This window comes from Empidonax traillii, unplaced genomic scaffold (assembly GCF_003031625.1).
Source record: "Empidonax traillii isolate 1590-97213 ecotype Southwest subspecies unplaced genomic scaffold, ASM303162v1 scaffold195:size1760703, whole genome shotgun sequence".
Lineage (NCBI taxonomy): Eukaryota > Metazoa > Chordata > Aves > Passeriformes > Tyrannidae > Empidonax > Empidonax traillii.
In genome coordinates, this window is record NW_020955388.1 from 507,935 (window position 1) to 535,238 (window position 27,304).

General features: G+C 41.2%; 3 protein-coding genes across 3 annotated transcripts in view; 2 read left to right on the forward strand and 1 right to left on the reverse strand.

The window, feature by feature from the left end:
* The first annotated feature begins 597 nt into the window (after positions 1-597).
* On the forward strand, positions 598-5,261 carry LOC114058918 (glioma pathogenesis-related protein 1-like). The gene is made up of 6 exons (XM_027886789.1): positions 598-777; positions 2,006-2,251; positions 2,697-2,809; positions 3,548-3,630; positions 4,921-4,947; positions 5,029-5,261. Exons 1-6 carry the CDS (start codon positions 598-600, stop codon positions 5,259-5,261), a joined length of 882 nt encoding a protein of 293 aa, XP_027742590.1.
* A 2,088-nt stretch (positions 5,262-7,349) lies between these two features.
* On the forward strand, positions 7,350-18,733 carry LOC114058917 (glioma pathogenesis-related protein 1-like). Its single transcript, XM_027886788.1, has 6 exons — positions 7,350-7,741; positions 12,353-12,598; positions 14,566-14,675; positions 16,449-16,531; positions 17,700-17,726; positions 17,809-18,733. The coding sequence occupies exons 1-6, from the start codon at positions 7,562-7,564 to the stop codon at positions 17,958-17,960; spliced, it is 798 nt and encodes a 265-aa protein (XP_027742589.1). The 5' UTR covers positions 7,350-7,561; the 3' UTR covers positions 17,961-18,733.
* Positions 18,734-22,007: 3,274 nt separating this feature from the next.
* Positions 22,008-27,304, reverse strand: part of KRR1 (KRR1, small subunit processome component homolog) — a 6,248-nt gene continuing 951 nt past the window's right edge. Inside the window, exons 2-10 of the mRNA XM_027886794.1 lie at positions 27,083-27,258; positions 26,495-26,629; positions 26,103-26,228; positions 25,929-26,012; positions 25,325-25,381; positions 24,655-24,825; positions 24,407-24,484; positions 24,196-24,289; positions 22,008-22,663 (exon numbers count right to left, since the gene is read on the reverse strand). Coding sequence (XP_027742595.1) covers positions 22,521-22,663; positions 24,196-24,289; positions 24,407-24,484; positions 24,655-24,825; positions 25,325-25,381; positions 25,929-26,012; positions 26,103-26,228; positions 26,495-26,629; positions 27,083-27,258 — 1,064 coding nt within the window. The 3' untranslated portion in view covers positions 22,008-22,520. The remainder of the gene's footprint in view (positions 22,664-24,195; positions 24,290-24,406; positions 24,485-24,654; positions 24,826-25,324; positions 25,382-25,928; positions 26,013-26,102; positions 26,229-26,494; positions 26,630-27,082; positions 27,259-27,304) is intronic.

Genomic DNA, 27,304 nt, shown 5'->3' on the forward strand with positions numbered 1-27,304 from the left:
GTACTTTTGTTACACACCAAACCAGGTCAGAAGGTCTGTTCTGCAGCAAGCTGCTGTTCAGGAACCTGCGTTTTTCTCCTGCTGGAGCGCAGATTTCCTAATTCCGCTTATTCCTTGAGTAATTTTGACGTGGAAGCATTGTACTGCAACATAATTTTAACTAGGCTGGTATGACTAAGCAATACTAAAATCAGCTGAAGAGCAGATTTGTATTTTGTCAAAGATACAATTTTTATGGTTGATGCAGGTTTTAAGAAAGCTGTTCTGCAGCATCTCCTCAGATAAGACCTACAATCACAGAATAATTTGGCAGTCAACCAGGATGGAGCACATTCAAAGAAAAGGCAGAAGTATACTTGGAGTGTTGCTCCATGCTAATGTGCGTGGCAGGTGCCTGTTTCATTCTTTACCCTTTGACAGCCAGCTATGATGTCAGATAGAGCTGTACTTGATGAAGCAATTTCAGTTCACTTCCTGTTATTTTGACACTTTCAAGTGCTTCCACACCCAGAGGACAATTTCTGAAGAACTGTTTGCTGGTATCATCTCCACCTAAGAGATTTTTCATATAAAAACTTATTAAAAAATTGAAGAATTATGAAAATCGCATTTTTATTTGCAGCATTGTTTTTACTGGATTTCTTCGTTTGCTATCATGCTTATCTACAATATCCCTTGCCTGACACAGAGGATGCAAAGTTCATTAAAGACTGTGTGAGAGCTCACAACACATTTCGATCCAAAGTGAATCCAGCAGCCAGCAATATGTTTCGCATGGTAAGATGGTGCTTGTGATCTGCTTGAAATTACTATAGATTGGGCTGCTGATTTAGCCCATCTTAGTTTTCATTTGCATTGTGTTATTCTTTCCCTTTCAGTTAATGATTCCTGTACAACATGAGTTTGTTTTTTTTTTTTTTTGTAGGAAACAGAAAAGACACAGTATTGTTCAGTTTTAAAAATGTGAAGGGAATTTCTTGTTTAGCAAAAAAAATTGCTACTCTCAACTTCAGCCAGAGCAAAGAGCTGTATTGCAAAAAACAGTGTTCAGTTCAGCTCAGCTTTATCTACCTCTTTGTAAGAGAGATAGTAGTCTGTTTTATGTCAGGTCAGGTTTCATACAGGGAAGCTGTTTTGTATTAAAAAGTTCCAGAGTAGGCAATCTGCAGAACAGGATTGGTTGGAAATCTATCATCCTCTGTTCTTTCTTCCAATCAAGAACATGCATTGAATAAAGGGATTTGCCAAGACATCCATTTAGATATCTGATCTTCATTTGCTGTAGCAGGGGTAATACCTGGGCTGGAAAGCAGAGCTTCCTGCAAATACAATGGGTATCAGAATAAACTATGGGTAGGTCTCAGCTTGTTCAGTGGAATACATAAGGAAAAAGGTGTATAGCTAGCTGAGGGAGGTAACCCCAGTCAGTTCATACCATTTCTCCAAGCCCTCCAGCGGTGCTGCATAACTGGAAAGGAAGTTAATGTACAACCGCGTGCTCAATATTAATCATTTCTATGAATGGAAGTTCACACTAAAGGGGTAAAATTCAGAGTATTGGTGTTTAAATGTCTTGCCATTTTAAAAACAATGTTTAATTAAAAAAGCTAGTGCAAAAGAACAAACTTATTTACTCAGACCAAAGATCCAGCACACCTGGAATAACAGCAGAACAAATATAGAGAAACCTCTTGAATCAAAGGTGTTCCATGAAAGTTAAAAGCTCTTAATAGATTTTTTTGGACTGCAGTTCCAGCTCTAAATATTTTAACAAGTCAGATACAATAGGACAGTGGATAGATACTGCGTGTCCTGCAATAACTAAGGAAGAAATAAGAAAAAAATTGCTATAGGAGTAGGAATTTCAAGTCAGAGAAAGAAACTGAATGCAGAGAGGAAAGCAGAAAAGAGGAAAAGAATCCTTACAAGTTTCTGTTTAAAAATGTTTGAATTCAGCTAAGTCACTGCAGCACAGGTTATAGTAAGTTTTCTCCCTTTCCTACAGTCCTGGGATGCTGCTTTAGCTAAGACTGCCAAAGCATGGGCAAAGAAGTGCAAGTTTAAACACAATACCAACCTTGAAATACCAGGGAAGATTCACCCCATCTTCCCACTTGTTGGAGAAAACATCTGGACTGGCACAGCCACCACCTTCTCTGTGGGTGCAGCTCTCAGTGACTGGTTTAATGAAGGCAGCAGCTATGATTTCAGCACCAATAGTTGTACTGGCATATGTGGTCACTACACTCAGGTGAGCCTTACGTGGCCAATGGTTTATAACCTAATAGTTTCACTGAAAATCTGAATACAGGCTTGGAACAGACTGCTTTGGAACAGGAATTACAGAGCGCTTTTCACCCCCAGTTTGTTGCTGCAAGAGATTGGAAATAAACATTCCAAACCCCAGGGTTTGTAATAAATATTAATATTTGTAATAAAAATAAATATTACAAAGCCCAAGTTCTATTTCCACTAATGGTGGAAAGGGGTTACCCCCTGACAATTTCATGTTTATATGGGTGCCAGACAGTAAATGCAAAAATGCCTGTCAATCAGTCGTTTATCTCAACTGCCCTTTGGGTTGTTGATGTTGCTCCTGTGTCAGATATTTTATATTTCTGTGACATACTTCCCTTCTCCTTCCTCACTTAATGCTGTTGCTTTGTCAGTCTTTAAAAAGTGTCTTTGTCCTGCAGGTCGTTTGGGCAGAGAGTTACAAAGTTGGCTGTGCAGTTCACTTCTGTAATACAGTTGAACATTTTTCACAAGTGTCCGAAGCAGCACACTTCATTTGTAACTATGGCCCAGCGTAAGTTAATTATTGCATTTGTTTTTTTTTTTTTTTTCCAAATATCCTATATATAAATATGTAAAGATTATAAATATCCTATAGCTGACCTATATCAGATAGGATATAGGATGGAGCAGTTGTAACAGATTTCAGAATAAGCTACACCCTCATGTCACTGCTCTAAGGGAAACTTCCCCTGGCTGTTAAGAATAGAAGCTGCTGGACTTATCTTGACCTGCAGAATCCCTTTCTAAAACAGCAGGAAAGCAGATCATAACTGAGAGTGCTCACCATAATGCAGATGGTAGAATAAAATCTGTTTTGATTTCAGTCTCTGCAGGAAAAGTGGTAAAGGTGCAAGCTTTCTGCTTGAGGAAGATTATATCTCTGTATGGCCCCATCCAAACTTCAAACAACACATTTTAGTTGAGGAAATAAAAACCAGACAATCCTCTAGTTTATCTTGTACCTTGCAATATTTTGATTCACCTTTTACAGGCTTTTTATAATCCAAGGACTAGAGGCAGATTCTTGTATGTTTACACTGAATAACACAGTATTGCCAGAGAAGTCTCATTAATTTTCAGTAGCAAGAGTCACAAGGTAACTGCTCCCCATGCTACTGAGAGCTTTAATCTGATCTAAAAGGAATTTCAAATAATTGCAATGACAAGTTTTTTGATAAAGGGATTCCCTCCCCCTCCCCCCCCCGTACCTTTACAATAGCAGCTAACAAAATACTATCCTGCTTTGCAGGGGGAATTACCCAAGGAAACCATATAAAGCAGGACAACCATGCAGTGGATGCAGTAATGAGAAGTGTGTAGACAAGCTCTGTGGTAAGACCAAAGTGATCAACTAAGAAAATTGCATAGAAATAAAAGTGGCATAATTAGTAGTGGAAATATAACAATGAGTCAATTTCCAGTAAGTGCATAGTGGGTCTGTAGCCCACTACACAGCAAAAGTACCAAACCCTGGTAAGAATAGTATAAGAAGGAATTAATTGCAACACTTTGCTGTTGAAGGCTCTCAGAAGTAGAAGCCAGAGTTTCTGATGCAGAGAAGTATCAGTTAGACTATTTTCTCCCTTTTGTCTGATCAGGAAGTAAAATCTAAAACTTCAGCCCCAAAAAATATTCACTGTCTGTCTCTTCTCTCCCAACAGAAATAAGAAATGTAACTTCTGCTTTCTTGCTTATTTAGCATGTCCTAACACATTTTCCAGACAACTATACTTCAGAACCAATAAAAAGACAATACTGAAAAGCACACATATTTCTAATTTCCACAGTTTTCTAAAAAACAGCAAGGAGAGCTTGTTTTTCCACAGCAGTCTGCAGCTGTAGACCATTATGTCATTAAACCTATTGCCAAATTAGTCAATGTTTTAAATAAACTGAGATGAAAGGACATGCAACAATGTCTTAAATCAAGTACAAATTTTATACAGAGGTTTAATGGGCATGGTCTTTACTAGACAGCTCTAGACAGCTTCAGCTGTAGAAATTACTGAGCATTTGGTACTCTTATTTCCTTCCATGACATCCTGGCAGACTCAGCTTAAAGTCTCAGACTGATGCATCACAGGAAAACTAGAAATATCTCAAAGACTAGAAGGAGGGAGAGGAGGAACAGAGCATTTAAAAATGAAGTGCTAGATCCTACAACCCATTTTACCATATTCTCCTATAGGCCAAATGAGCAATTTCAATAGCATGCATGTAGGGAATCCTGCAGATGTGTCAAAACTTCAGCAAAAATGTACTTCTGTGATAAATTTAGTAGTTATATTTCTCTGTCAATAACTACCTAAATTTGGTATGTGTAACAATTTGAAATAAATTCCTTATTTTGTTGTTATTTGATATTCCTTCTTCCCCATGACACAAATTCTTCCTGATACAGCTGGGGTTTTTTTGCTTCTCATTCAATTCAAGAAAAAATATGAGCTGCACACCAACTGGGAACCTGGTTTTGTTGGCCTGCTTCCCCCTTGCTGGATGTTTTAGGCGCTGACTGGCATCATCAGTGCAATCCGCCAGGCACCAGCAAAGATTTACCTCTTTACATTAAGAACTACCACTTAATGATACTCACATTTCTTTCCTCTTCTGATCTTTTTCCAGAAAATACAGACCGGGAGAAGCTGATAAGTACGTATAAAATTGTTCTTAATTGCTTTCCTGTGTCTAAGTTTGATGAGTCTTAACACCTGTTTCTTCACTGACTTTTAGATTATGCCAACTGGTATCCAGACTGGGATGCACAGCCCCAGTCCCAGCCACCGTGGCCCCACACCCCCGGTCCTCCTGTGCCAAAACACATCCCACCTGCTGAGCATCCTCCTTCCTCTTGTGACCAGTACTGTCTTAGTGTTTTAATTTTAAGGCCACTGTTTCTGGTACTGAGTGCTAGTGCTGTTCTTTTGGTACAACAGCGATTTCCACACACATTTTTTTACGAGTAAGGGTCAATTACAATACTGATAGCGATCCTACTGCTGTATTAGTATCAGACAATTGCACAAATTAAAAAAAAAAAAAAAAAACAAACTTGGTCATCTCTCCATTATCCCTGTGATGTTTATCCAGCATAAGAAAAGCTGCTTCCTCACTCAAGACAAGTGGCTGTGCATAGAGATAATCTTATTAATTTATTGGCAATAGTTGCAACACATTCCCATGTCTGTATAAGCCTGTTAGCTCTGGCTCCAGGCTAGCTCACTGCTAAGGGGACCACAGAGACTGTCTATTACTACATGTGCTAACAAGCCTCCTGGAAACCTGGCCATCACAAAGACATGTCTTAAGTGGCCCACTGCATCCAAAAGACATAATAACTCATTTCCATTAACCTTCAGTTATTCCAGACACAATTTTCACAGATAACAGAGATTTAACTATATGTATTACTTTTTACAAACAGAAGTAAAGCTTGTCCTTTACTATATTGTGTCAGTGTCCATTAAAATTACACTATTGTCAGTTGCACTATTCTGTTCTTCTCTCAGAGTTAAGCTTTGTTCACAGCTAGAAGAATACCAGGGAAAGTTGATGGAGCAAGGATTAAGCTGGGGTGTCAATGGGGAGAGCTTAATTTTAGGATGTGAGATGGTGACAAAATTCTGAGCTTTCATGAAGGGCAAAATGTGGGGAGCAGGGAGGAAAACGGGAAACAGAACATGAAATGGGGCCAGGATAGATTCTGATTTAGAAACAGAAGATCTCAGCCTCATTCTAAAAGCCCAATCCTTTGATGGATTCAGTTTAAGAGACATTTAGCCCTTGACCCCTATTGTTCCAATGTACATTTGTTAGTAAGGGAAACAAACCCATCTCTCAAGCTAAGAGATAATGACCAATATTAGCAATGCATAATTGTGCTATCAATATTTAAAGCTGTTTCTCCTCCTTTATCTTTGTCCTGATGTTTTAAGAACACAGTGACTGAAATTCTGAGTCACACTGCAGCTCTGAACGCTCATGGCATCCCATAGAATAAAAATGCACCACAACCAAGATTCTTGTTAATAGATCCCTTGGGATGTAGTAAAACAAAACGACACGGAATGAATGATGGAAAGTAGGAAGGAAAGAAGGAAAGAGAGAGAAAGAGAGGAGGAAGGAAGGAGGAGGAAGGAAGAAAGGGGAAGGAAGGGAAAGGAAGAAAAAGAAAGAAAAAGAAGTGGCAGCTTTATTTTAGAACAATTTGGTTGCAATGGAAAGGAGGTAGGTAGCTGTTTGGATTACCTATAGAAATAAAACAATATAAAACTATAAAAACCACCACCAAGAAAACATATAAGAAAGAAAGAAACAGCAACAGCCTTAACAGCACCTATTTTCATCAAAAGCAGAAAATGTAACCAAAACTCTTCTGCAATCCGTAGTTGTTGCTATGAAAGGGATGACTGGGGCCAAACAAACAGTAACAAGGAAGCCCAAACGACATGAGAGAAGCTTGCCCACCACAATTAAAGGTGGAAGAAAACAAGTAAGAGGCACGGCTGCCTCTGAGCTTTGATGTGAACTTTTAGTTTCCTTATTCTCCTAGCAACGTTCTTGAAATGATTCGTTTCCCGTGACTAATGCCATATTCAATTACCATGCCTAAGATAAGTCCAGCCCACGAGCCTTCCAAAGCAAAACGCTGCTAATGGAGCTAAAACCACCTCGTACAGCTGCAACACTCTGCCTTTTAAGCTAAAAAGACCAGATGCTGAGACGCGTGGCTATAAGGAAAGGGTTAATCGCATTAGCAGTGATCATATATGCCTTAAATAAGCGCTCAGTGGCGTATCTTGCAGGAAACTTCACGGGCGCCGCGCACAAACCGCAAAAAGGAACCAAGCCTCAGCTCTGGCCCTGCGGGGGCAGGCTCGACACTGATACTCCTCACCGCAGCGTTCCACTTAAGTGTGTTATACCGCGAAGTGAACGACAGCACAAGCACAGGGAGTGGGGTCACGAACAGAACACTTGGTTCAGGGGGTACTTGCCTCGTACGACTCCCACAGCAGACCCCGGAATTAGGACCCGAGAGTGCGCACCACCCAAACCGCAGCTACCCTCACAACTCGCGCTACTAAGACACTAAAACCACGCCTACCCTCCCCTTCCCATGCTAATGAGGGACGGCATAAAAGATACTTAGGGAGAGGAGGGGCTGGTTCTTTGCCGCCACTTGGAAGGCCGGGGCAGAGAGGCTGGTGCTGGATGCACGGCAGTGACTTACTGATTGCACCATCTATCTTCGGCCTTTCTCTCAATGACAAGCAGATTTTCTGCTTGTGTGCTGGCTTTCCTGCTCTTCTCTCATTTCTCTGACTCCTATGAACCATCGACATTGCCTGATATTGAAGATCCAAAGTTTATTGAGGAATGTGTGCAAACCCATAACAGTTACCGCTCTGGAGTGAATCCACCAGCCAGCAACATGCTCTACATGGTAAGGGGATCTTCATAACTTATTTACAAGTGTATAGCATTGTGTGATGTTCATGATTCTCAAAGATTATTTTCTGATCAAATGCGAAAAATAAGAAAAAAGGGAACCTCCTGGAGTCATATGAGTGACTACTTTCTAAAGCAGAGGAAAAAAGCTCTGATTATTAGGTGGCTTTACGTGATCGGGTGTGTGTATGGTTTTGCCATGACTTAAATTCCTCATTTGAAACTCGGGATTTCAGCCCTCAACCTAACAGCCCAAGGTGTGATTTATGTACAGACCTAAGCACACCCTTTCATGCTTCACTTGACAGAGACAGAGACTGTGTTGCCCAACACCACTTTCTCTGCAAGGCTCTCAAGTGCTGAGCCAACAGAGCTGTTCCTTGGTGCTGGGGCTACAGAGAAGGCCCAAAAGCAATAGTGCAGCAGGAGCAAGTGCTGGGGGCATCAGGTTCCAGGCTGCTCTGCCCCCTCCCTGCTCCCTGGACACATAAGGGAGTGATACCTGCAGCTACCATGCAAAAGACAGTCTTTCTTCTTGGGATAAGCTCCACAGATCTCTCAAGTGGGCCATAGCCATTATCCTAATTCTGATCTCTCATTTTGCTCATCTTCCATACTGTCTTGCGCAGTCACCACCAGAAGAGGACATAGCCACAGCTGTAATTAGCAACACCCCAACCAATATTAAAAAAAAAGTTCGTTTTCCATTTCTGGTTGTCAGACACTAAAACATCAGGGAGGGGTAAGTGAGCAGCGATCAAGCTCAGATTTCAAACCTGACAGGAAATAATTTAGTTTCTCTTCTAGATGCATCTTTTTCTTCAGCTTTCTTCAGCTGGGCATGCTGAACTTCCAGTATGTGTTACTTTGGACTCTTATTTTCTACATTTCTTCACTGGCCCTACACCAACAAAATCTTGCTAGGATGTGTTAAAAGAGCAGTATTCATCTTTTTAAATTGGGCTTACTTTCTCCTTTTGATAAAGTAAAAAACTGAAATCTGGGGAAAAAAGGCAGCTTAAGAAACAAATAAATCAATTACATCTAAACCAAGAACTGAACCATGGTAAGTTTCTTTTAAAACATGGCAAAACCACTAGTCTTTATAATGACCTCTTCCAGGAACAATTTAATTTGAAGAAAGTAGTACAAGACACGATAAAATCTATAATGGAAGTAAAAGCACTGGAATAGAAAATGGCATATTTCTTCATTTTTTTAGTGGCCTTTAGCATTTCAAAAAGGAGAAAAAGGAGATGGCTCCTTTATTTCGCAGGGAACTTCTTTTTGCTGTAGATAACTGCCCACCTAGATATTTTAAAAAGTAAGACTGTGAATTCAGGGCATTTCCATCTTTTGGAAAACTAGTTTTTAAAAGAAAATACAAGATGGAAATTCCTTTAACTGCAAGTAACAAAGCCTAACTATCAATATTTGTAATACATGTATTATAAAATGAGAATGTTGATCTGAAAATTTTTTTACCTGACAAATGTGAGCCCTTTCTCATCCACCCAAAGCATGGCTTAGAGCTATTCTGAGGCTCCTCAAAGTCAGTACGAAGAGTCTCACCAATTTCATCAGGACTTATCAGCTGTCTCCTTTGACTTACTGCTGCCTTGCATCACTTTTTGTATATTATACATTGCCTTGGATCACTTTTCGTATATTATACATTCAATTTTTTCCTCCCTAAATCAGCAAGAAACTCATTACAAAATTAAAACTGAAAAGTAGTTCATGAGTGAAAATAAATGTAAGTACTGCTTCCTCAAACAACAGTGAGATCTATATGCAAATCTCCTTGTCCTGTGTATTTTTCCCATGCTGTTTAATGCAGTCTTTTTGCATGAGTGCAGTATTATAAGCAAATAAGGAGTATAACTACAGCATACAGATAGTTCAGATCATTTTGAACCATCAGTTTCTGTGCACTGCTTTTCAACTGTCAGCCAGTTTAAGCATTCACACAAAAATGGAAAGTATACTTAAGCTTATTAACTTACTTTTATACATGTATACCTTTATGGAACTATAAACTTTTTACAGGATGAAGGAGAAAAGATATGTGTAGGCTCTTAAAAGCAGAATGTGGAGAAAAAAAAAGACCATGAAGCACTAAGGTGCATCCAAGAGGATGCAAAATGCTTGTTTAATCATACATCTTCCATCATGATCTTGAAAGTTATCATCTAAGGAATTACCAGCTGCTCACTTGAAATAAGAGACCCTGTCCCAATTTTACTTTTAGTATCTGATATACTGATTTCCTAGGCAAATTATTTATATGTTAGTTTTGTGGGTGTATTTGGATTGCATGGCAAGGTAGCGAGGAGGCTATAGGGTGGCTTTTGTGAAAAGCTGCCTTGTCCAACAGAGCCGATGCCAGCCAGCTCCAAGATGGACCTGCCACTGGCCACGGCCAAGCCCATCAGCCACTGTGGTAGTGCCTCTGGGATAATACACTTAAGAAGGGAAAAAGCTGTTGTGCACAAGCAATTGCAGCCAGAGGAGTGAGAATATGTGAGGAAAACAACAACCCTACAAGACACTAAGGTCAGCAGAGACGGAGGGCAAGGAAATGCTCCAGGTGCCAGAGCAGAGATTCCCCTGTGGTTCATGGTGAGACAACTGTGCCCCTGCAGCCCATGGGGGTCCACAGTGGAGCAGAGATCCACCTGCAGCCCCTGGAGGACCCCACACTGGAGCAGGTGGATGTCTGGAGTCTGACCCAGTGGGAAGCCCACGCTAGAACAGGGTCCTGGCAAGACCTGTGGCCCCATGGAGAGAAGAGCCTGCACTGGAGTAGCTTTGCTGGCAGGACTTGTGACTCCCCAGGGGACCCATGCTGGAGCAGTCTGTTTCTGAAGGACTGCAGCCTGTGGGAGGGACCCACACTGTGGCAGGTCATGAAGAATTGCAGCCCATGGGAAGGATTAACCTTGGAGAAGTTTGTGGGGGACTGTCTCCTGTGGGAGAGACCCCATGCTGTAGCAGGGGAAGAGTGTGAGAAGTCCTTCCCTTGAGGAGGAAGGAGTGGGAGAGACAGCATGCAATGAACCGACTGCAATACCCATTCCCTGTCCCCCTGGGCTGCTGTAGAGGAGGAGGGAGAGGAAAATCAGGAGTGAAGTTAAGCCCTGGAAGAGGGGGAAGGGGAGGGGGAAGGTGTTTCAAGATTTGGTTTTATTTCTCATTACCCTACTCTGATTTGATTTGTAATAAATTCAGTTAATTTGCCCAAGTTGAATGTGTTTTGCCCATGATGGTAACTGGTGAGTGATCTCTCCCTGTTCTTACTTTGACCCATGAGCCTTTTGATGCATTTTCTCTCGCCTGCCCAGTTGAGGAGGACATTGACAGAGTGACATTGATGGGCATTTGACATCCAGCCAGGGTCAACCCAACACAGTGGGGAAAAAACAAATGTCAGCCATAGGAAGAAACGGAAGACATAGGTTACAGAATATTTTCAAATCTCTGTAGATGCATTTTGGTGTGATCATGTGATTTTTAAATACTTATTGGTAGTATAAACAATACACGTTGTTTCAGACTTATCTATGGTACAAAGTTATTTATGTAAAACATGGCCATAAAATCTAACAACCTACCTTTGTTAGATTTCTGCAAAAAAAAAAAAATCTACCAATTACAAACTTGCAATCTGCCCTTTCCCTTGTCATGGTTGCTGATCAGTTCAAAACAATTACAATTCCATCATTTGCAGAAGCAAGTGAGATATTTTAATTAATTCAGAGAAGGACAAATTAAAAGAGTTTTACTTTAAAAAACCTTCAAAGTAGTTCAGTACTGGAGAACTTTAGTTCTATAACACAAAGTGTAACTAGAACTACAGGCATACACTTGTGGTACTGTATCTTCCCGGAGGTACAGTGCTGTAATCACTTAACCAAGTTGTGTGCACAAGAAAACCTAGCAAGAGCAGACACCACCTCCAATGCAAACAAAAGACATTTATATAACTCAGTTGCTTAAATAATCACTTTCTGTAGGATTGAGTAGTAAGTGAATGAGTCATTCCACAAATATGAATTCGGCACTAACATTTGAAGCTGCCAAACACAAAGATGCTAACCGAGGGGTTGAGTTTATACTGTCCCCAAAATCCCAGTGTGCTTGTGAAGTGACCTGCAAGCAGTGGGCTTAATGTATGAGGCTGCATGAGACTCCTGCCTGAGTGGTATGGTAAGCATAACGCTCATTCTCCAGATTTCATGTAGATTCACTCTTTAATTTACATTAATGTTCTCTCATGACTGGCACAGCCCTGAAATGGACATTGTACCACTAACAGTGTATTTGACTGACATACAGCTCTTGGTGTCCAACAAACCAGTCAGCCAAGATCACGCACCACCCCAAAAACTTCCTCAAGTTTAATGAGTAACTAAGTGCAAATCCAAAATGAACCTACAAGCCAATTTACCATGCAGCTCTGTAAGTCTCAACAGAAGCAAAAAACAAATTAACCAAAAGCACATACACTACTAAGACACAGCTTTTCCTGGAAGTTGCTCTGATTTACTGCATTGCTAATGAAGTGCTAATGTAACCAATATTTCTAAATGTCTTTATTTTGCAGAGTTGGGATCCAGATTTGGCAAAGACTGCAAGAGGTTGGGCAAAGAAATGCTTGTTTAAACATAACATATACCTCAGAGAGCCAGGGAAAGTTCACCCCAAATTTAGCCCCGTTGGAGAAAACCTCTGGACTGGCTCACTTCCTGCCTTTACTGTGAAAACAGCCATCACCTCATGGTACAACGAGGTCAGATTCTACACTTATGACACCAATAAGTGCAGAGGAGTATGTGGCCACTATACACAGGTAGGCATTGCATTTCTCCATCTAAACCATGATCAGCTTTGCCATTTTGACATGGAAATTCTGCATTTCTGTTCAGGATTCAATGAAATTCTCCAAGGGCTGTAGTCTTCGTGTGCACGAGGTATTCTTATGTTCTCATTTATGAGAGAAAAAGAGTGACTGTATTATTATTTTAAATATGGAAGTTTTATTTCTTTTTCAGGAAGAAAACAGTACAGCCATCAAGCAGTCAGATTTAGCCAAGCAATGGCCAAAAAACAGGCAGTGGCTGTGGGCTTCAGAGCGTGGTGGGATAAGGTCCCAGCTCTGGCAAGTAGCCTCCCCAGGCCAAGAGTTGGGGAAATGCCATCGTGAAAAGAGATGTCTGCAGTTTTGCAAGTATCATATGCACATTTTACTCAACCACTATTACCAAAGAAAGAAGGCAGAGTGAGGGAGAGGAGTGCCACTGCATGCAGCCCTGCAATCACTACCCACAGCTATAGGAGAGCAGGACAGCAGCAGCTCCAGGGTTAGATTTTCACCTGAGGCTATTTAATATTTTGTGCAAGGATACATATCTGCATTTAGGACTTGAATAGATGAGGTGAAGCTGGTGGGCTGTCTGAATGATACATGCAGGTACTTGTGTGCAGAGAAGATATTTAGATGCAGAACCTTGAGAGGTGACAGTGTGTTGCTTTTGAGCTTGCTCACAAGGACATGGCAAGAGTCAGCATCTGGGAACTGCCGTGAAATGCACTTTATCTGGCAGTAAGGCACAGTGTTGTTTGTAGAGGAGGAGTCCAGGCAGTGTCATGGGGGAGAATGAAAAAATAAGATTATTCACACTTGAAGTCAGTGGTGATAGTGACAATAGCTAGGTGTGTGTGTCTGCCAGCTTTGGGAGATAACCTTGGGTCGTTACTTTTAGGGAACTCCTGATTCCTCTTCCTCCTTCCCAGCTGTGGAGAAGAGAATTTTCCCTGGGCACAATTACTGCAGTTACCACAACTACATCCCCAGCATATGCCTCAGCCAGTGGCTGCCTGGGATGGGGAAGGTTGTGTGATTAAGTCCGTCACAGTTCTTGGGGATGCAGTTGTCTATGGCTGGTGTCAGGAGCAGCCTCTGAGTGCCACTGCACTGAAAACATCCTCAAGAGCCTCAGCATTGTCCCCTCTTCCAGACCTGGCACCAAAGAGGCACAAACAGAGGCAGGGGCATGAATGTGTTTATCTCCTATGCTGCCAGGATCTTTGACATCAGTCAGCGCTGCTGTTGTATCGCTATACCGTTGTCTCCCCTCTGCTGCTGTCATGGGATTTATTTTTCCAGGACTGCAGCATTTGATCTGATCTTGGAGCTGGATGTAGGATGGTAGATTGCACAAAAGGGCTTCTGGTAGACAGAGGATCACTAAATGATGTAATGCCTTTGCCTCTGTGTTATCTCAGTCATGGCTGTGATGCTAAAAGGCAGGACTGCAGTCTGGACACAATCCTCTTCCCTGCTCCTCTCGTAACACCAGTGCCTTCTGCCAGTTTGCCTATATGTCCTTGCAGGATTTAGTACAGCAGCAATCAACCCTCACAGGAGCTGTGGCAGATCATGCAGCCTTTTCTGCACAGGTTTGAACTGATCTCCCTCAGCAGAAAAGGCAGAAAGCTAATGGATTAGCTGAAGCCAATGAGGTGAACTTAACCTTCTCCTTTGCAAGAAAGGAAAACAACCTGTTACAGCCACGTATTCCTTTTTTCAGCATTGTTTTAATAAATATGTGGCAAATTGAGTGTAAAAACAATTAGTCATTTTTCAGACCAACCCGTGAGTTCAAGATCCATCACTGCTGCTTTTTTCCATGAAGCCTGCCCAGGGAGTGCTCCTCAGCCCATTTGGATGTTGTAAAGCAGAGGGCAGCTCTTCTCCTAATGCTTCAGATACTGAATCAAAGCCTTTGTCACCAGTGTACCTGTCTGTCTTTGCAGGTTGTTTGGGCTACAAGCTACAAGGTTGGCTGTGCTGTCCACTTCTGTCCCAGGGTGGCATACTCCCCCATAACCAACGCTGCACACTTCATCTGCAACTATGGGCCGCCGTAAGGTTTCTCACTATGAAAATTTCACAGGGTCCTACCCCTTCCATCCCACAACGTGCAACTTTATTAGATTAGTCTATCTATTCATGTCTTTTGTGAAAGGAAATGATTCCCAAAATGGAGAGAGCTACACCTCTGTCCAGCCATCATTTTTTTATTTGCTAGATGAGGGCTATGTATTGAAGCCAAAAAAAGCAGTGGAACTGGTAAAAAGGGTAAAATATTAGATGCTGACATGAAAATACTGAAGTGATCATCTGAAAATCAATCCCTTTCTCCTGAGTGCCAAGATAGCCCCAGATAGTCGCCAAGGTGCAAGCCCAAAGCCTGAAGATACTCCCACACACGCCTGCATAATTAACCCTCTAGGTTAATGGTTTGATAAATTTTGAAGTTTTCAATGCTTGCAGCTGCAGTCTTAGCAGCTGAGGGCTGCTCATGAGGCTGGGGCTGCTCAAAATTTGATCTAGAGGTCCTTCATACACAGTCAGAAGGATATACAGCTTTAAGAGCTTTACATGCATAGAGTGTTGGGCCAAGACCAGACCAGCCATTGATCTCAAACTTTGGCATTCCTTTTTCCCATGCTTCATCCTTGGAAGAATATGTACTGCTGACCAGAGCCCTAGAAGTGACATAGCAGCTGCTTTTCCAGAAGCCCCACAGCCAAATGTGTTGTGCAGAGGACCAAAATCACAGGATTGTTTGTCCTGTGTGTTAGCAGGGACCCCGTGGGGAAGAAGAGTGATGCTCTCACCAGCACCCAGCAAAGCAGGCAGTCCTCTCTGGAGCCCCTTGTCTCTCTCTGGGGAGACAAGGGGCTCCAGAGAGGACTTTAAAGCTGGACCCTTCTCTGCTGGGTGATGACACTGCAAGCGGGCTGTCATATGCTAACAAGTGGAGTAATGTCACATACAGCTCTTGTTTTGAGAAGCAGCAGCTTCAGTTCTTTCTTTATGTAATCCTGAACTCTTCTCAACTCTGCCAAGTGTCCAAGCAAGATGTAAACATAATTTCAGTTCTTAAAGTGAATATACTCTTCAGCTTAGATTGAGCAATGAAAGCCTCACCTTACTGAAAGTAATTGAGGTCTTTCCATGAAGTTTGGCAGGGGCATGAATTCATGAGATTGCATGCTTAAAAAAAATCCTTCTGTCTGTGCTTATGGGAAGTTTGAGGTATGCTGTAAATCTTGCTTTGGCCATGCTGCAAGCAAAGTGAAGCAGTGAGCTGTGTTTGGTGCAGTAGCAGACATATGAGCAAGTAAAATTGAGCCAAGAGCCTGGGCAGAGGTTGTTGGTGCCACTCATGCTAGTGGCAGAGGGAGGTAGCAGGAGGGAGACCCATATCACTCCTGAAGTATTTACAAACAAATGGATGAAATCATTACCTGTGGGAGATTCTCTGACACCAGAGATTTCCTCCTCAGCATTGAATACACACGTACACACACAGTAACTGAACGTGCTCTTGTTTCTATAGCTAGAGTGAGCTTTGAGATCCCACAGTCTCTATGCACACTAGTTACTAGTTTGAGCTGTTTAATTTTCAGCTTTGCAGTACTATCTCCAGGTTCCTGAGCAACAGGGTGCCCCACTACACCTAAACCTCTTCTGCTTCACTGCCTGTCTTAGGCACAGGGCACTCAGACAGGACTGTCCAAAAACCATCACTCTATCTAAACACAAGTGAAGGAAAACTCAAGTCAAAATCTAATTAGTGGTAGATATTCCTTCCAAGGGCTGTTTAAGAGCAGTGTTACTTCCTTTGCAGCGGGAATTACCCAACACGCCCGTACAAGACAGGAACAGCGTGCAGTGACTGCGGTGGTGATCGCTGTGCCAACCAGCTCTGTCGTAAGTAGAGGACAACCAGTCCTCCTCCCTGAGCACATGTAGAAAGGGAAAGAGTGCACAAAAGATACCGAGAGGAGGCAGGCACAGCACTCTTCTTGTTCTTAAATATAGACTGAAAAACTGCAGTCAGAAGCCATGGGGGCAATGATGCACAGAGAGGAGGGAGGAAGGTGGAAAGAGCCTGTTTTCTACCTTGGGGAATGACAGGGTGGAGTCTGCTTTCCACGTGCTACAGGCTATAATACAGGAGACAGGGGTACTGCAGTTTAAGGTGTTACCACCTCCACTCCCACCAAGTTACTGCTTGCAGAAATGGGAAGCAGATAATGGGGATACATGTCCCGTCCTGGGGGCTCCAGGTTATTATCTGATGCGTGAGCTGTGGCTTGAGCTGGTGCAGATCCAAGCAAGCCTTGCCCCTGCTGTGCTGCTGCCAGTGGGGAGAGCATCCACAGCACTGACAAAGCTGCTCACTCCAGTGAAGATCAGCCAGGCCATCTGCTTTCCCCTAAGCACCGGGACAGAACAAGGCTGACATGCAAGAGCCCTTTATGGGGATGTGATGCTCAGCCTGAGTCTGACAGCCTACCTGATTCACCTGCACTTGGCTTTGTAATGGCTCATGGTGTCAGAAGGGAAGTTCCTGTAAGGACAAGGCACTGTGCTGTGGACATCTGCTTGGGGAGAGCTGAGGGTATGGTCACACTTTTCCCCAGCACTCGATCTTTGATAAAGTAAAGGAGTGGGAAGGTGGTGTTAAAACACCAGCACTGCAGGAACATGAGGGAGTCCCAGATTCATAGGGCTTTTTAATGTTAGCTGCATGTTGAGGATCTTAAACACAAGGTAGGGGGCAGAAGCCAAAGTAATCTTGGGAAGCACACCTCAGGGAGCAAGTCACCTTTACATCAACCACTGGTAGGAGGAGAAGTCAAAACGGGGTGATGAAGCACTCCTCAGCAAAGTCCCTGTAGGGACTCTCTCCATTGCAGTCATTGCAGGGCTCTCCCAGAGTCAGCGGGTCTTTGCTTCTTCCTGGAAGGAAATGCCTCTCCCCTACCTGTATTTGTGAGCCCATTGTGAGGCTCACACATCATTACCTTTTGGTTAGAGTCAAATGGTTTCTAACTTAAAAGTCTGCTTACATTCACCTGTTTTCTCTCTCCAGGAAATGCAGAGCGTGACAAAGTCGTTGGTAAGTACTGCCACAATTACTGCTTCCATTTGTTGCCCTTGATGCAGTAATACTTGAAAACAAGCGATTGTATTGTTCACAGGTGATTCCAAGTGGCGTCCAGACTGGGACAGACCTGCATGTGATGAGTTCTGCATCTCTGTTATTGCCTTAAGGTCATTACTCCTTATACTGACAATTCTGGCCACCTGGCTCATACCCAAATACTGGTCTCTAGCACCTGGTAGTGGGTGACACATACGTAGAAAACCAGCCAAGTGCTTGGCTTGGCTCAACTCCTCTCTTACCTTCACATAAGTTACTGGCAGCATAAAGGTTGGTAGAGACACTGTTTGCATCCACGAGTGATTTAGAAATACAGAAATACTATCTTCGTTGCAGGCAGCAGCTATGAGAGCTGATAATAAACAGCATTCTCATTGCTCAGAACCAGTTAAAAAGTTAAAATGGCTTTAGATGTTAAAATGGCTTTAAAAGTTAAAAAGTTAAAATTTCTTTTGAGGTGGAGCAGTGTGTGGGATGTGGTGGGTAAGGGAGCATGCTGTCTCGGCAGCACACTAAGGTGCGGGAAGCTGCCCAGCACGCTTTTCTTTGGGAAGGGCTGGAGGGTGTCTAGCCCAGCAGCCTGGCCCGAACTCCCAGCCAAGATTCAGGGAGAGCACTCGCCTCTCTCATTCCTATTGCACTCTTTCCTTGGATGCTCCTACAGCAATGTGCAGAGTATCCTGGATCATTTAAATCCTTTTTAAAGAATTTTTGGATCCCTGTGAGCTCTGGCATTTGCATCCTGTGGCAGGCAGTGTGTTTCCCACTCTCACAGTGCACTGGAGCCATTGGTACTTCACTTTGCTTAGAATTTGTTTTTAAACACATGAAATCTATGCCAAGACAGTTTCAGCTGTGTTTATGTGTTTATGTATCACTGCAGTCTTACCTGGTTGGTTTTTTTTTTTCCTGAGCCTAGGGGTTTTACTGCTGTTTCAAACAATAAATTGTTATTTCCTGCTTTCCATGTATGGCAATTGTGTATTTGCAACATGAGCTAAAGCGTAATTGCTGGTGCACAAAATAACCCCACAATCATCTCCAGCTTACACAACACTGAGAAACAAAGTGCTGGCAAAGATAGAACTCCAGATAAAATCACACTGTACCCACAGTTAAAACTGTGGTTCAACAGCTACCAAAGAATGACTCTCCTGGAACTTGCACATCTGAAGCAGGCACAAAGCTGTGGGAACAGCTCCTGAGTTCAGCTGGGTGTGACCTCTGCAACCGCAGTTGCTCAGCTCAAGCAAAGTCTTGAAGGAGCAGAGCTGCACAAACTCACAGCTGTACGGCAGTGATTTGTATCTATACATTTGGAAGCCTCTGCACCATGTCCCTCTTCAGGGCACTGACTCACACTGCTGTAAAGGAAGTTCCCCTTCACCCCTTCATTTCTGGGATACTGTCACCACAGTACCTTTCAGTGTTTCTGCATACCTCCTCCTGATCCCACTATTGGTGTGGATTTTAACTGAAAACACTGGAGTTGGGACTCAACATTTCTCATGCTACTCCTCCAGGTAGTTTACCTGCTTGCACTAGAATCATTATGGCATTACAGCATTCCCTGAATAAATCACCCATGCAGTCTGGGCACTCTCGTGTGAAACCCAAGCCTCAAGCTCCATGTACAGCAACATCCCATCAAAAACAGGCCAACAAGTGGCACGTGGGCAGCAGGATTTACTCTCTCTACGCTCTCTTGCACAGGGTTCCTGCACCAGCACAGAGCCCACCAGTGTCTGCTCCTATGAAGCCCTGTACAGTTAGATCCTACTACTAGGAATGCCGGAAAGGGAAGTGCATACACTGCTGTTTCCAGGGAGCTTAAAATGAGGTCAGCAGGAATTCCCCCCTGCTTAGTTTAATCTATGCTCAGTCTCCAGGAGAAGAAACAAGGAACACAGAGACCTTACAGTTCAAAACATCCACAGCACTGACATTTAACTATATACCTCAGCAGCTCTTACAAAATACCGCAGAAAAAGCTTCCTTAAAAAACCTGTTAATCACAGGGAGCTTAGGGTAATTAAAACCCCAAACTGTACAACGTGGCATCTTTCATACAAAACAAAGCCTGAAGGTCAAGAAGCCAAAGGTAAACAAGTAGCTTTGTCACCTTAGGGACATCCAAAAATCCAGGTATTTAGCTCTGGACGATGAAACCACTTTGAACATTTATGGCACATGCCCATGAATTCCATATGATAAATGCAAAACACTGATATATAATCAATCAGTTTATGGAGATAATTTGCAATAGTTCAGGCTGTTCTGAAAATACAAAAAAACCTTTTTTACTCTTCCAAATCCACTATATTTTCTGTTGTTTGCTTTTTATATGAGTTTCACAACTGTATACCCATGCTCTCAAAAAACAGGTGCAAAAAGCACCAACAGTGTCACCATGCAGCCAGTTGCTATTCAGATGAGGACTCTTGGGCAGACAAATCCTTTGGTTTAACTTTCCTACAGGAATGAGTAAACTCTCTTGATTTTCCAGGCTAACTAAATAAATGTACAAGAGTCCTGGAAACCTGTCCACAATAAACAAAAAATATTAAACAAAATCTGATGGCCTTCCACTCCATAACAACAGGACAAGACTGCCTGAAGACTGCTAAGAATTCTACTACAGATAGGGATTTGATGTAAAAGCTAAAAAATCAGGAGTCAGTTGTGAGTCCTAAATTTAAAAAACACACTTCCACAGAACTAAGTATAATTTAAGCCAAGCTGCCACCAAGGTGGGCTATGTTTTCCTGCACTGCAACTCAGGCAACCAAGCATTTAGCTGATGCAGCTGGAAAACACTTTTTTTGTAGTATACTTTCACAACCAGATCAGGTTCCTGAAATGATATGCCAGCCTGCAAGACCATTATGGGGCAACCAGCCCTACACTTGTTTTTAACTTTTTAAACAACAACACGAACACATGTGCCACTCCTCCATCATGAGAGGGGCTTCATGCAGTTCAGCCAAGGACTCTCCCTTCCCTAAGACACTCATGCTCCTTCCCTGGGTACAGTCAGGCTCCCCTTTACTGGTTCTCTGCAGACTCCTCTGCTGAAGCACGTTTCTGGGGGCAAACCCTCAGAACTGGCATTTAAATTCACGTATTGCAGTGGCTCCAGTTGAAATTAGTCCTTGCGCTCTGTGAGAGGTCTGAACTGCATGACAAGCTCTGAACACTGGTCTCCCCTTTGCACTGTCAACTGCAAAACACCAGCTGGGGTTTCTAAAAAAGCTTTTCATAGTGCTGGTATCACTGAAACCATCAGCTCACTACAGTTTCTCAGTGGGGTGGCTTGTGACTTACAGAATCATTATCTCAGTAAAATATGCTTAAATACTATTTTCCTGACTGATTACACAAGAAACTGCCATTGATGAACAATGCAGTCCCTAAGATTTTCTTTCCCCCTTAACAACGAACTGCCAAGAAATGATCACATAACTGAAAGGCACATTAAGGCTGATGTTGTGCCCTACCCTAAAAGGCAAGCACCTTAGCTATGTCTCAGCACACATGTACTGGCCATCTAAACACATATATTCTAAATTCTTATTTAAATGTAAGAAAAAAAAATTGCTATGTTTTCACCTACTAGTTTCAAATAGAAGGTCATCAACCAAAAAAGCAGCAAGTGGCACCATTCTAGCACAATCATTTCTACTGCATGTGCAGGTGATCAACATTCCAAAACCTGGCAAAAACACTCTGTTAGAGTCAGGAAATTAGTGTGGCTCTACCGCCTCATTACATTTGTTTCTTTAATCTTAAACATACAAAATAAGCAACAGTTGCTCTTCTGGTGCTTTTATTTCATCACATTTTGCATTTTCAGGAAACTGAAAACCCTCTAAACTTCCTTCAAAATAGAGGCAGGGCCTCAAAAAAAAAAAAAAAAAAAAAAAAAAAAAAAAAAAAAGAAGAGGAACACAATTTTTTAAGACCTTCTTGCAAGCAGGAAATAAATTAAAAATATATTTAAAGGTAGATCAAATGATTTCATGCTTTCTCCACAGCACACTCCCTGCGTAAAGACACTTACTTTGTACCACATTCTGTCTAAAAACCCACAAAGATAATGCTAATAAATGAGAGTTTATTAATGGTATTAATGGTAATCAATGAAGATTATGGCTTGTTTAATTCTCATATGAAACTGTGAGTTTGTTTCCTGGAAAACGACATGCAGGTTGGGCAGTAGATTATTAACTAAAGGACTTAAGAACAATATATTAAAATAGTTTATTAACATCAAGACAAGACACACAAAAATAATCAGCTTTTACAGAAACAAAAGCATAATACAGTAAAAAATCTTGCCTGTTTAGCAAAAGTTATCACCACAACTGAGGCTGCATATTGTCTGGTAGTCTTTCACAGAAGAATTACCTTGAACTTTCACCTTTTTAGAGTTCTCTGACCCTAAAGTTTATCACTCCACATCAAACTCCTAATGTTTCTATTATGAAACCTTCCCTTTAGGCAGATGGGGCATTATCCAAACTCTCTTACTTTCTCAAACACCATAGCAGCCCAGATTTTCTTCACCAACTTTAGCAAGTCTGCACAGCTGCTTTAAGTCCACTAATTAAACTGTACTTGTGAAAATAGAATGACCTTTCTACTTAGTCTTTTCTTATCCGGATTATACCAACAGCAAAAAGTCTCCAGTCTTCCAAGGGTGAAAATGTTCACTACTGGAGGAGAAAAGTGAGCATCTTGGATGGTTAATTACTTCTTTTTCTTTTTTTTCTTTTCATCTGCTGCCATTTTTAACTTTACTTCTTCCTCAGGAAGTGCTCCCAATTTCTTCTTCTTTGCATTCTTTACCTTTTCCTTGATGGCTTCGATATCAATTTTTTTCTCAGTGGAGGCTACGTAGTAGGAAATACGAAAGTAACAGACAGGAATTTTACTTCTTAAAAATTTTAACAGCCTACGAGATGACTTCATATATAAACACAGTAAACTGCATCCTGTGGCATTGGTTAGGACTCATTTTATGTTCACTAATGTTTTTACAGATTGTTCAACTAATCATTTTAGTTGAAACTTGTATTATCTACAAATCTTACTCAGCAGAATTCAAAGGAGAACAGTCATACAAAAAATCCCATTCAGCTGCATTTGGACACAGATACCACAATACAAACTATTATCCCCCACTCCTCAGAATGCAACTGTACTCCTCTGAAATTAATACATACACACTGTCTTAGACATAGGTCTATTGGCATGATTGATCTCATACAAGAAGAGAAGAAAATAACTGAATGCTTATACCCAGAAAATCTTCCATGGTATTTTGTCTTTCTGCGAGTAATTAAAGTGGTAAGATCCCAAATATGCCTGTCCCTGGCCATCCATTAATGGCTACTGTTGGAAAAAGGATGGGGAAGGGTGGACTGGAGGCATATGGTGTAGATCTTTGACCCCTGCATGCAGACCTTTATAAGAGACTTCTATAGAATACTGAAGTGAAACATCTAATGCTGAACAACATGAATAACCTACTCTTATGTTCACCTGAGTGACAGTATTTACTCTTTTGAGCATGAGTTTGGATCTAACTCTCCTATCTCATACATGTAGTTAATTCCTACATCTAACAGTAGGTACCAGGTGTCTTCTTTGGATCTCAGTTCTTCTCTACATACAAACTACTTCTGTCATTTATTCTTGGAAGACTGAAGGATTTTAGCTCAAAACACACATCAATTAGAAAAGCACCATATCTGAGAGACAGTGAAGTCAACAACAGGCTCACTGGAAATTTACTGCTGTCACAAAAAATTAGTACTGTATCAATGCTGCAGAACACATGCTTTTCAAGAAACACAGACTTTAAAGTTCAAAAGAAATTTTGTAAAATATAGTGTAATATATAGGTAGTATAGCCAATACCAAACATACATAGTATATCTAATACTATGAATATGCAGCATAATCAATAAATTCAGAAAACTGAAGACTTGTTTCTCTAGTGCATAAAAAAAAAAAATCATCTGAGAACATAAGCTCTTACTCTGCATATAGTGGTTTTGCTTTAACTTTTAGATGCTTGTTTCAATGCGTAAGTTTTCAAGTAAATACTGCTTTTGGGTTTCTTTTTAGAAAAGCCACTTGAAGGTCAAAGTTATGGCAGCTTCACTATAAGACTGAAAGCCATAAATTGATGTAGCCAGGACAGCCAACTGAGATTGGCCATTCTACAGATAAGTGTAATTTTACAGGTAAAGAATTATTGGCTGCATGATCTTTCTACTGTCCCTGGCAACTCTAGGCACGGCTCTGACCAGTAGGATTTTTTTGTATGACCTTTTTTTTCCCTAGGCTGTATCTGCAAAGTCAGTTAGCCTAGAAATTGACAATAGAAGGTTTTAGAACAGGAAAAAAAAATGGTCACCTTTCTTTGTTTTCACAGCTGGCTTTTCCTTCGGTGGAATAAAAGCTTTATTTCTTTCTTCTTGTCTTTTCTTGATTGCATCTGCTTGCTTTGCCTAAAGTTACAAATAAAAAGGTCAAGTAGCAGTAAAGCAGAGCAAAAAGGACAAAAAGAAAATTCAAGTCAGAAGTCAAATGCTTTTTAACTGGACAGTGCACTAGTACAACTTTACCTTTATCTCTTCCATTTTCTTGCGTTTCTTCTGTCTTTCTTTCAAGAAGTATTCACCACTTGCCAATTCTTTATCAATCTATGTACGACAAGTACCAAGAAGCCTTAAGTAATTATGGATTATAAGCCAGATGTTTAGTGTCAGGAAATCAAGATCTTGACAGAAAAAACCTCCCAACCTCTTTTTACAAAGAACATGATTTCAAGCTGTGCTACATTCTTACATAACCAAATAAAGTTTCAGCTGACCTGGCTTTCTGGCTGTGGAGGTGGGAACGGTGTGTACTCCTTCTTAGTATTTTTCTTCTTGGGCTCCTTGCGTTTTTTCAAGTTCTTCCGCTTAAACTTAGGCAAAAATCTTTCCCAACTTTGTGTCCTCAGTTCAGGATCTTTTGCTAATTCCCTTTTGATCATCAGAGTCTTCAGTAGTTTCAGAATGTCATAAAGAAGTTATTAAAAATAGTATTAGAGTAGCAGTCAAGAGATTCAAAATACAAATTTTACTAGACATCCTTACAGTGAATATGCTACATCCAAACCTTCCATCTCTCACTTCAGTGAGAGCAGTGGGGCTTAATTAAGAACAGGAGAACCAGAAAGATGCATACATCTCAAAATGGGGACAGAATGCACTGGAGAAGGTGCCTCAGTGTAAATGAGCAAGTATCAAGCAAACAATTGAAAGGTAGAAAGTTTATACACACTTCCTTTGATACTTTCTCAGATACTGTTAATGGTATTATGGCAATACATCCTAATAAAATGGAGGATGTCAAAGTCAGGATTTTTTAAAGCAGCACACTGCAGAAATTCTCAAAAACAGAGTACCACACAGAAACATATAAATTCTTAACACACAATTATCTGGGAAGAAATAGTATTTTCTTGTAAACAAAGACGCACAGTGGACTATGCTAACCTTGATGTTATATATGGGATGTATATTCTTCATTGTGTCCAGAACAACTTTTCTAACCTGTATTGAATACAAAATGAAGAACAGGAAACTCAGCAAGTGTTTCATACTCTAATCGTTTAAAATACCAGCTATATTATCTTGCTTCCTCTCCCCACCTCCATCTCCCCAAAGCAGTGAGATAAAAACATTAGGTTATAATAGACCTCCAAGATTATCGAATTCAGCCTTTAAAAAGCTAATGCACACAGCTAACTGGAAGTTTGCCATGTTTCTAATAGAGTCCAGCAGGCCCAAAAAAATATATTACTGTCATGTTCCCAGGAATTTTACGGTGTTATGAGGAACTTGCTTTTGACAAGCATTCTTCTATGTAGGTATTAAAACATAAACAAATATTTTTTCTTCCAAGACAGAATGGCTCAGAGTCTAAACAAAATTCAGCAGCTAAAACAAGAAGACTACAAATATTCCTGTATCTTACTAACACATAGCTGAAAAGTCAGTGAAATACTTGAGGTCGCTAGATTTTGCCTAGCACCTGCCCTTGAGCTGGGCACAGAAGTTTGCATTTGCTACACAAAACAGCCCATCTACCTCCCCTTACCTCTTTCAGCCCACTAAAGGGTCCAAGAGCTGAAACAGTGTTGCCTTGCACCATAATATAACAGTTTGTTAACAGTTCCAGGGCCTACACCAAAAAAAGAAATTAATTAAGTATGAAGACCTGACACAAATTTGGGTGTAAGAACTGTCTGGTTACTACACTTGGAGGAAATACCTTCAGAGTAGATCCTTTTGGCCCAAGAAGCCGTGCTCTTCTTTTTATAAAAGTCTCTCTCTTCCTCACCAGAGAGCCTATCTTAATGATGTCACAGGCAACATCATCCTGAAGGATACGAACTGCCTAAAACGAAAAGATGCAGTAACCATCATCTGAATGCAAGTCTATTATTCATAAGAGTCAAGAGACTACTTCAGTTTATTCTTCTCACTTTGCTTTCAGATATATTTACTTAAAATATGTATTTTATTTTACTTGACTCACTTGAAAATCCCACATTTCCAAAATGTACTCTTTTATAGGACAGAATTTGAGTAGGATATAGAATAGAATTTAAGATAGACTATAAGCATTATGATAGATACAAACCTCCAGTGTTTAATACAGACCTGCTCAAATGGAACACTTCTTGCCAGAAGTTTTATTAAATCTCTAGCCCTGATGATTGCATATGGATCAAAAGTCTTCTTAGTGGTAGTGACAGTCATGCTTCCTTCAATTAGATCCAGCGCTGCGTTCACATACTGCAGTATTTGAAAAGAAACAGTGCATCAGTCTCTAAATGGGAACCTTACAATTCAGCTTTAACAATAAGCAGTTAACAAACAGAATGCCATATATTGACTGCAGATCTATTTTCCAAAATTTCTTAAGGAACTTTTAGCTCGAGGAAATTCACACACACACAGACAAAAACCAGACTGAATATATGTCACAAGGCCCAAAGTATCTCCCTGGATTTAAGTGCTGAACAAAGCTGTCAGGGTCTGGATGAGAAGACCAGCAGAGAGCTTTGCTAAGAACATCTATAAAGGACTGCAAGTCTGGCTACACAGTTCTTCACTGATTTTGATGCCAACAAAAAATGACCCTGCTTATTCTAAACGCAAGCAACTTCCACTACTTTTATAAGCTTAGTTAAGACATGTGTGTCCCAAAAGATAAAATGCAGCATCACAATTATTAAGAATTCATACATGTTCACCCAAGGCTTTCTGGACGAGGGGCCAGCACTCTTTCAAGTATGCTTCTCTATACTTCGGGAATAATGTTGCAAAACTGCTTTCTTCCAGCAGCCCCTTGGGATTATCCTCTCTTGTAAAGGCTGGCTCTTTCCATCCATCTGGCACTGTGAGAAGTTCCGATTCATCAACTGTTATAGGCATAACCAAAAAAAAAAAAAAAAAAGCTGTTGTATC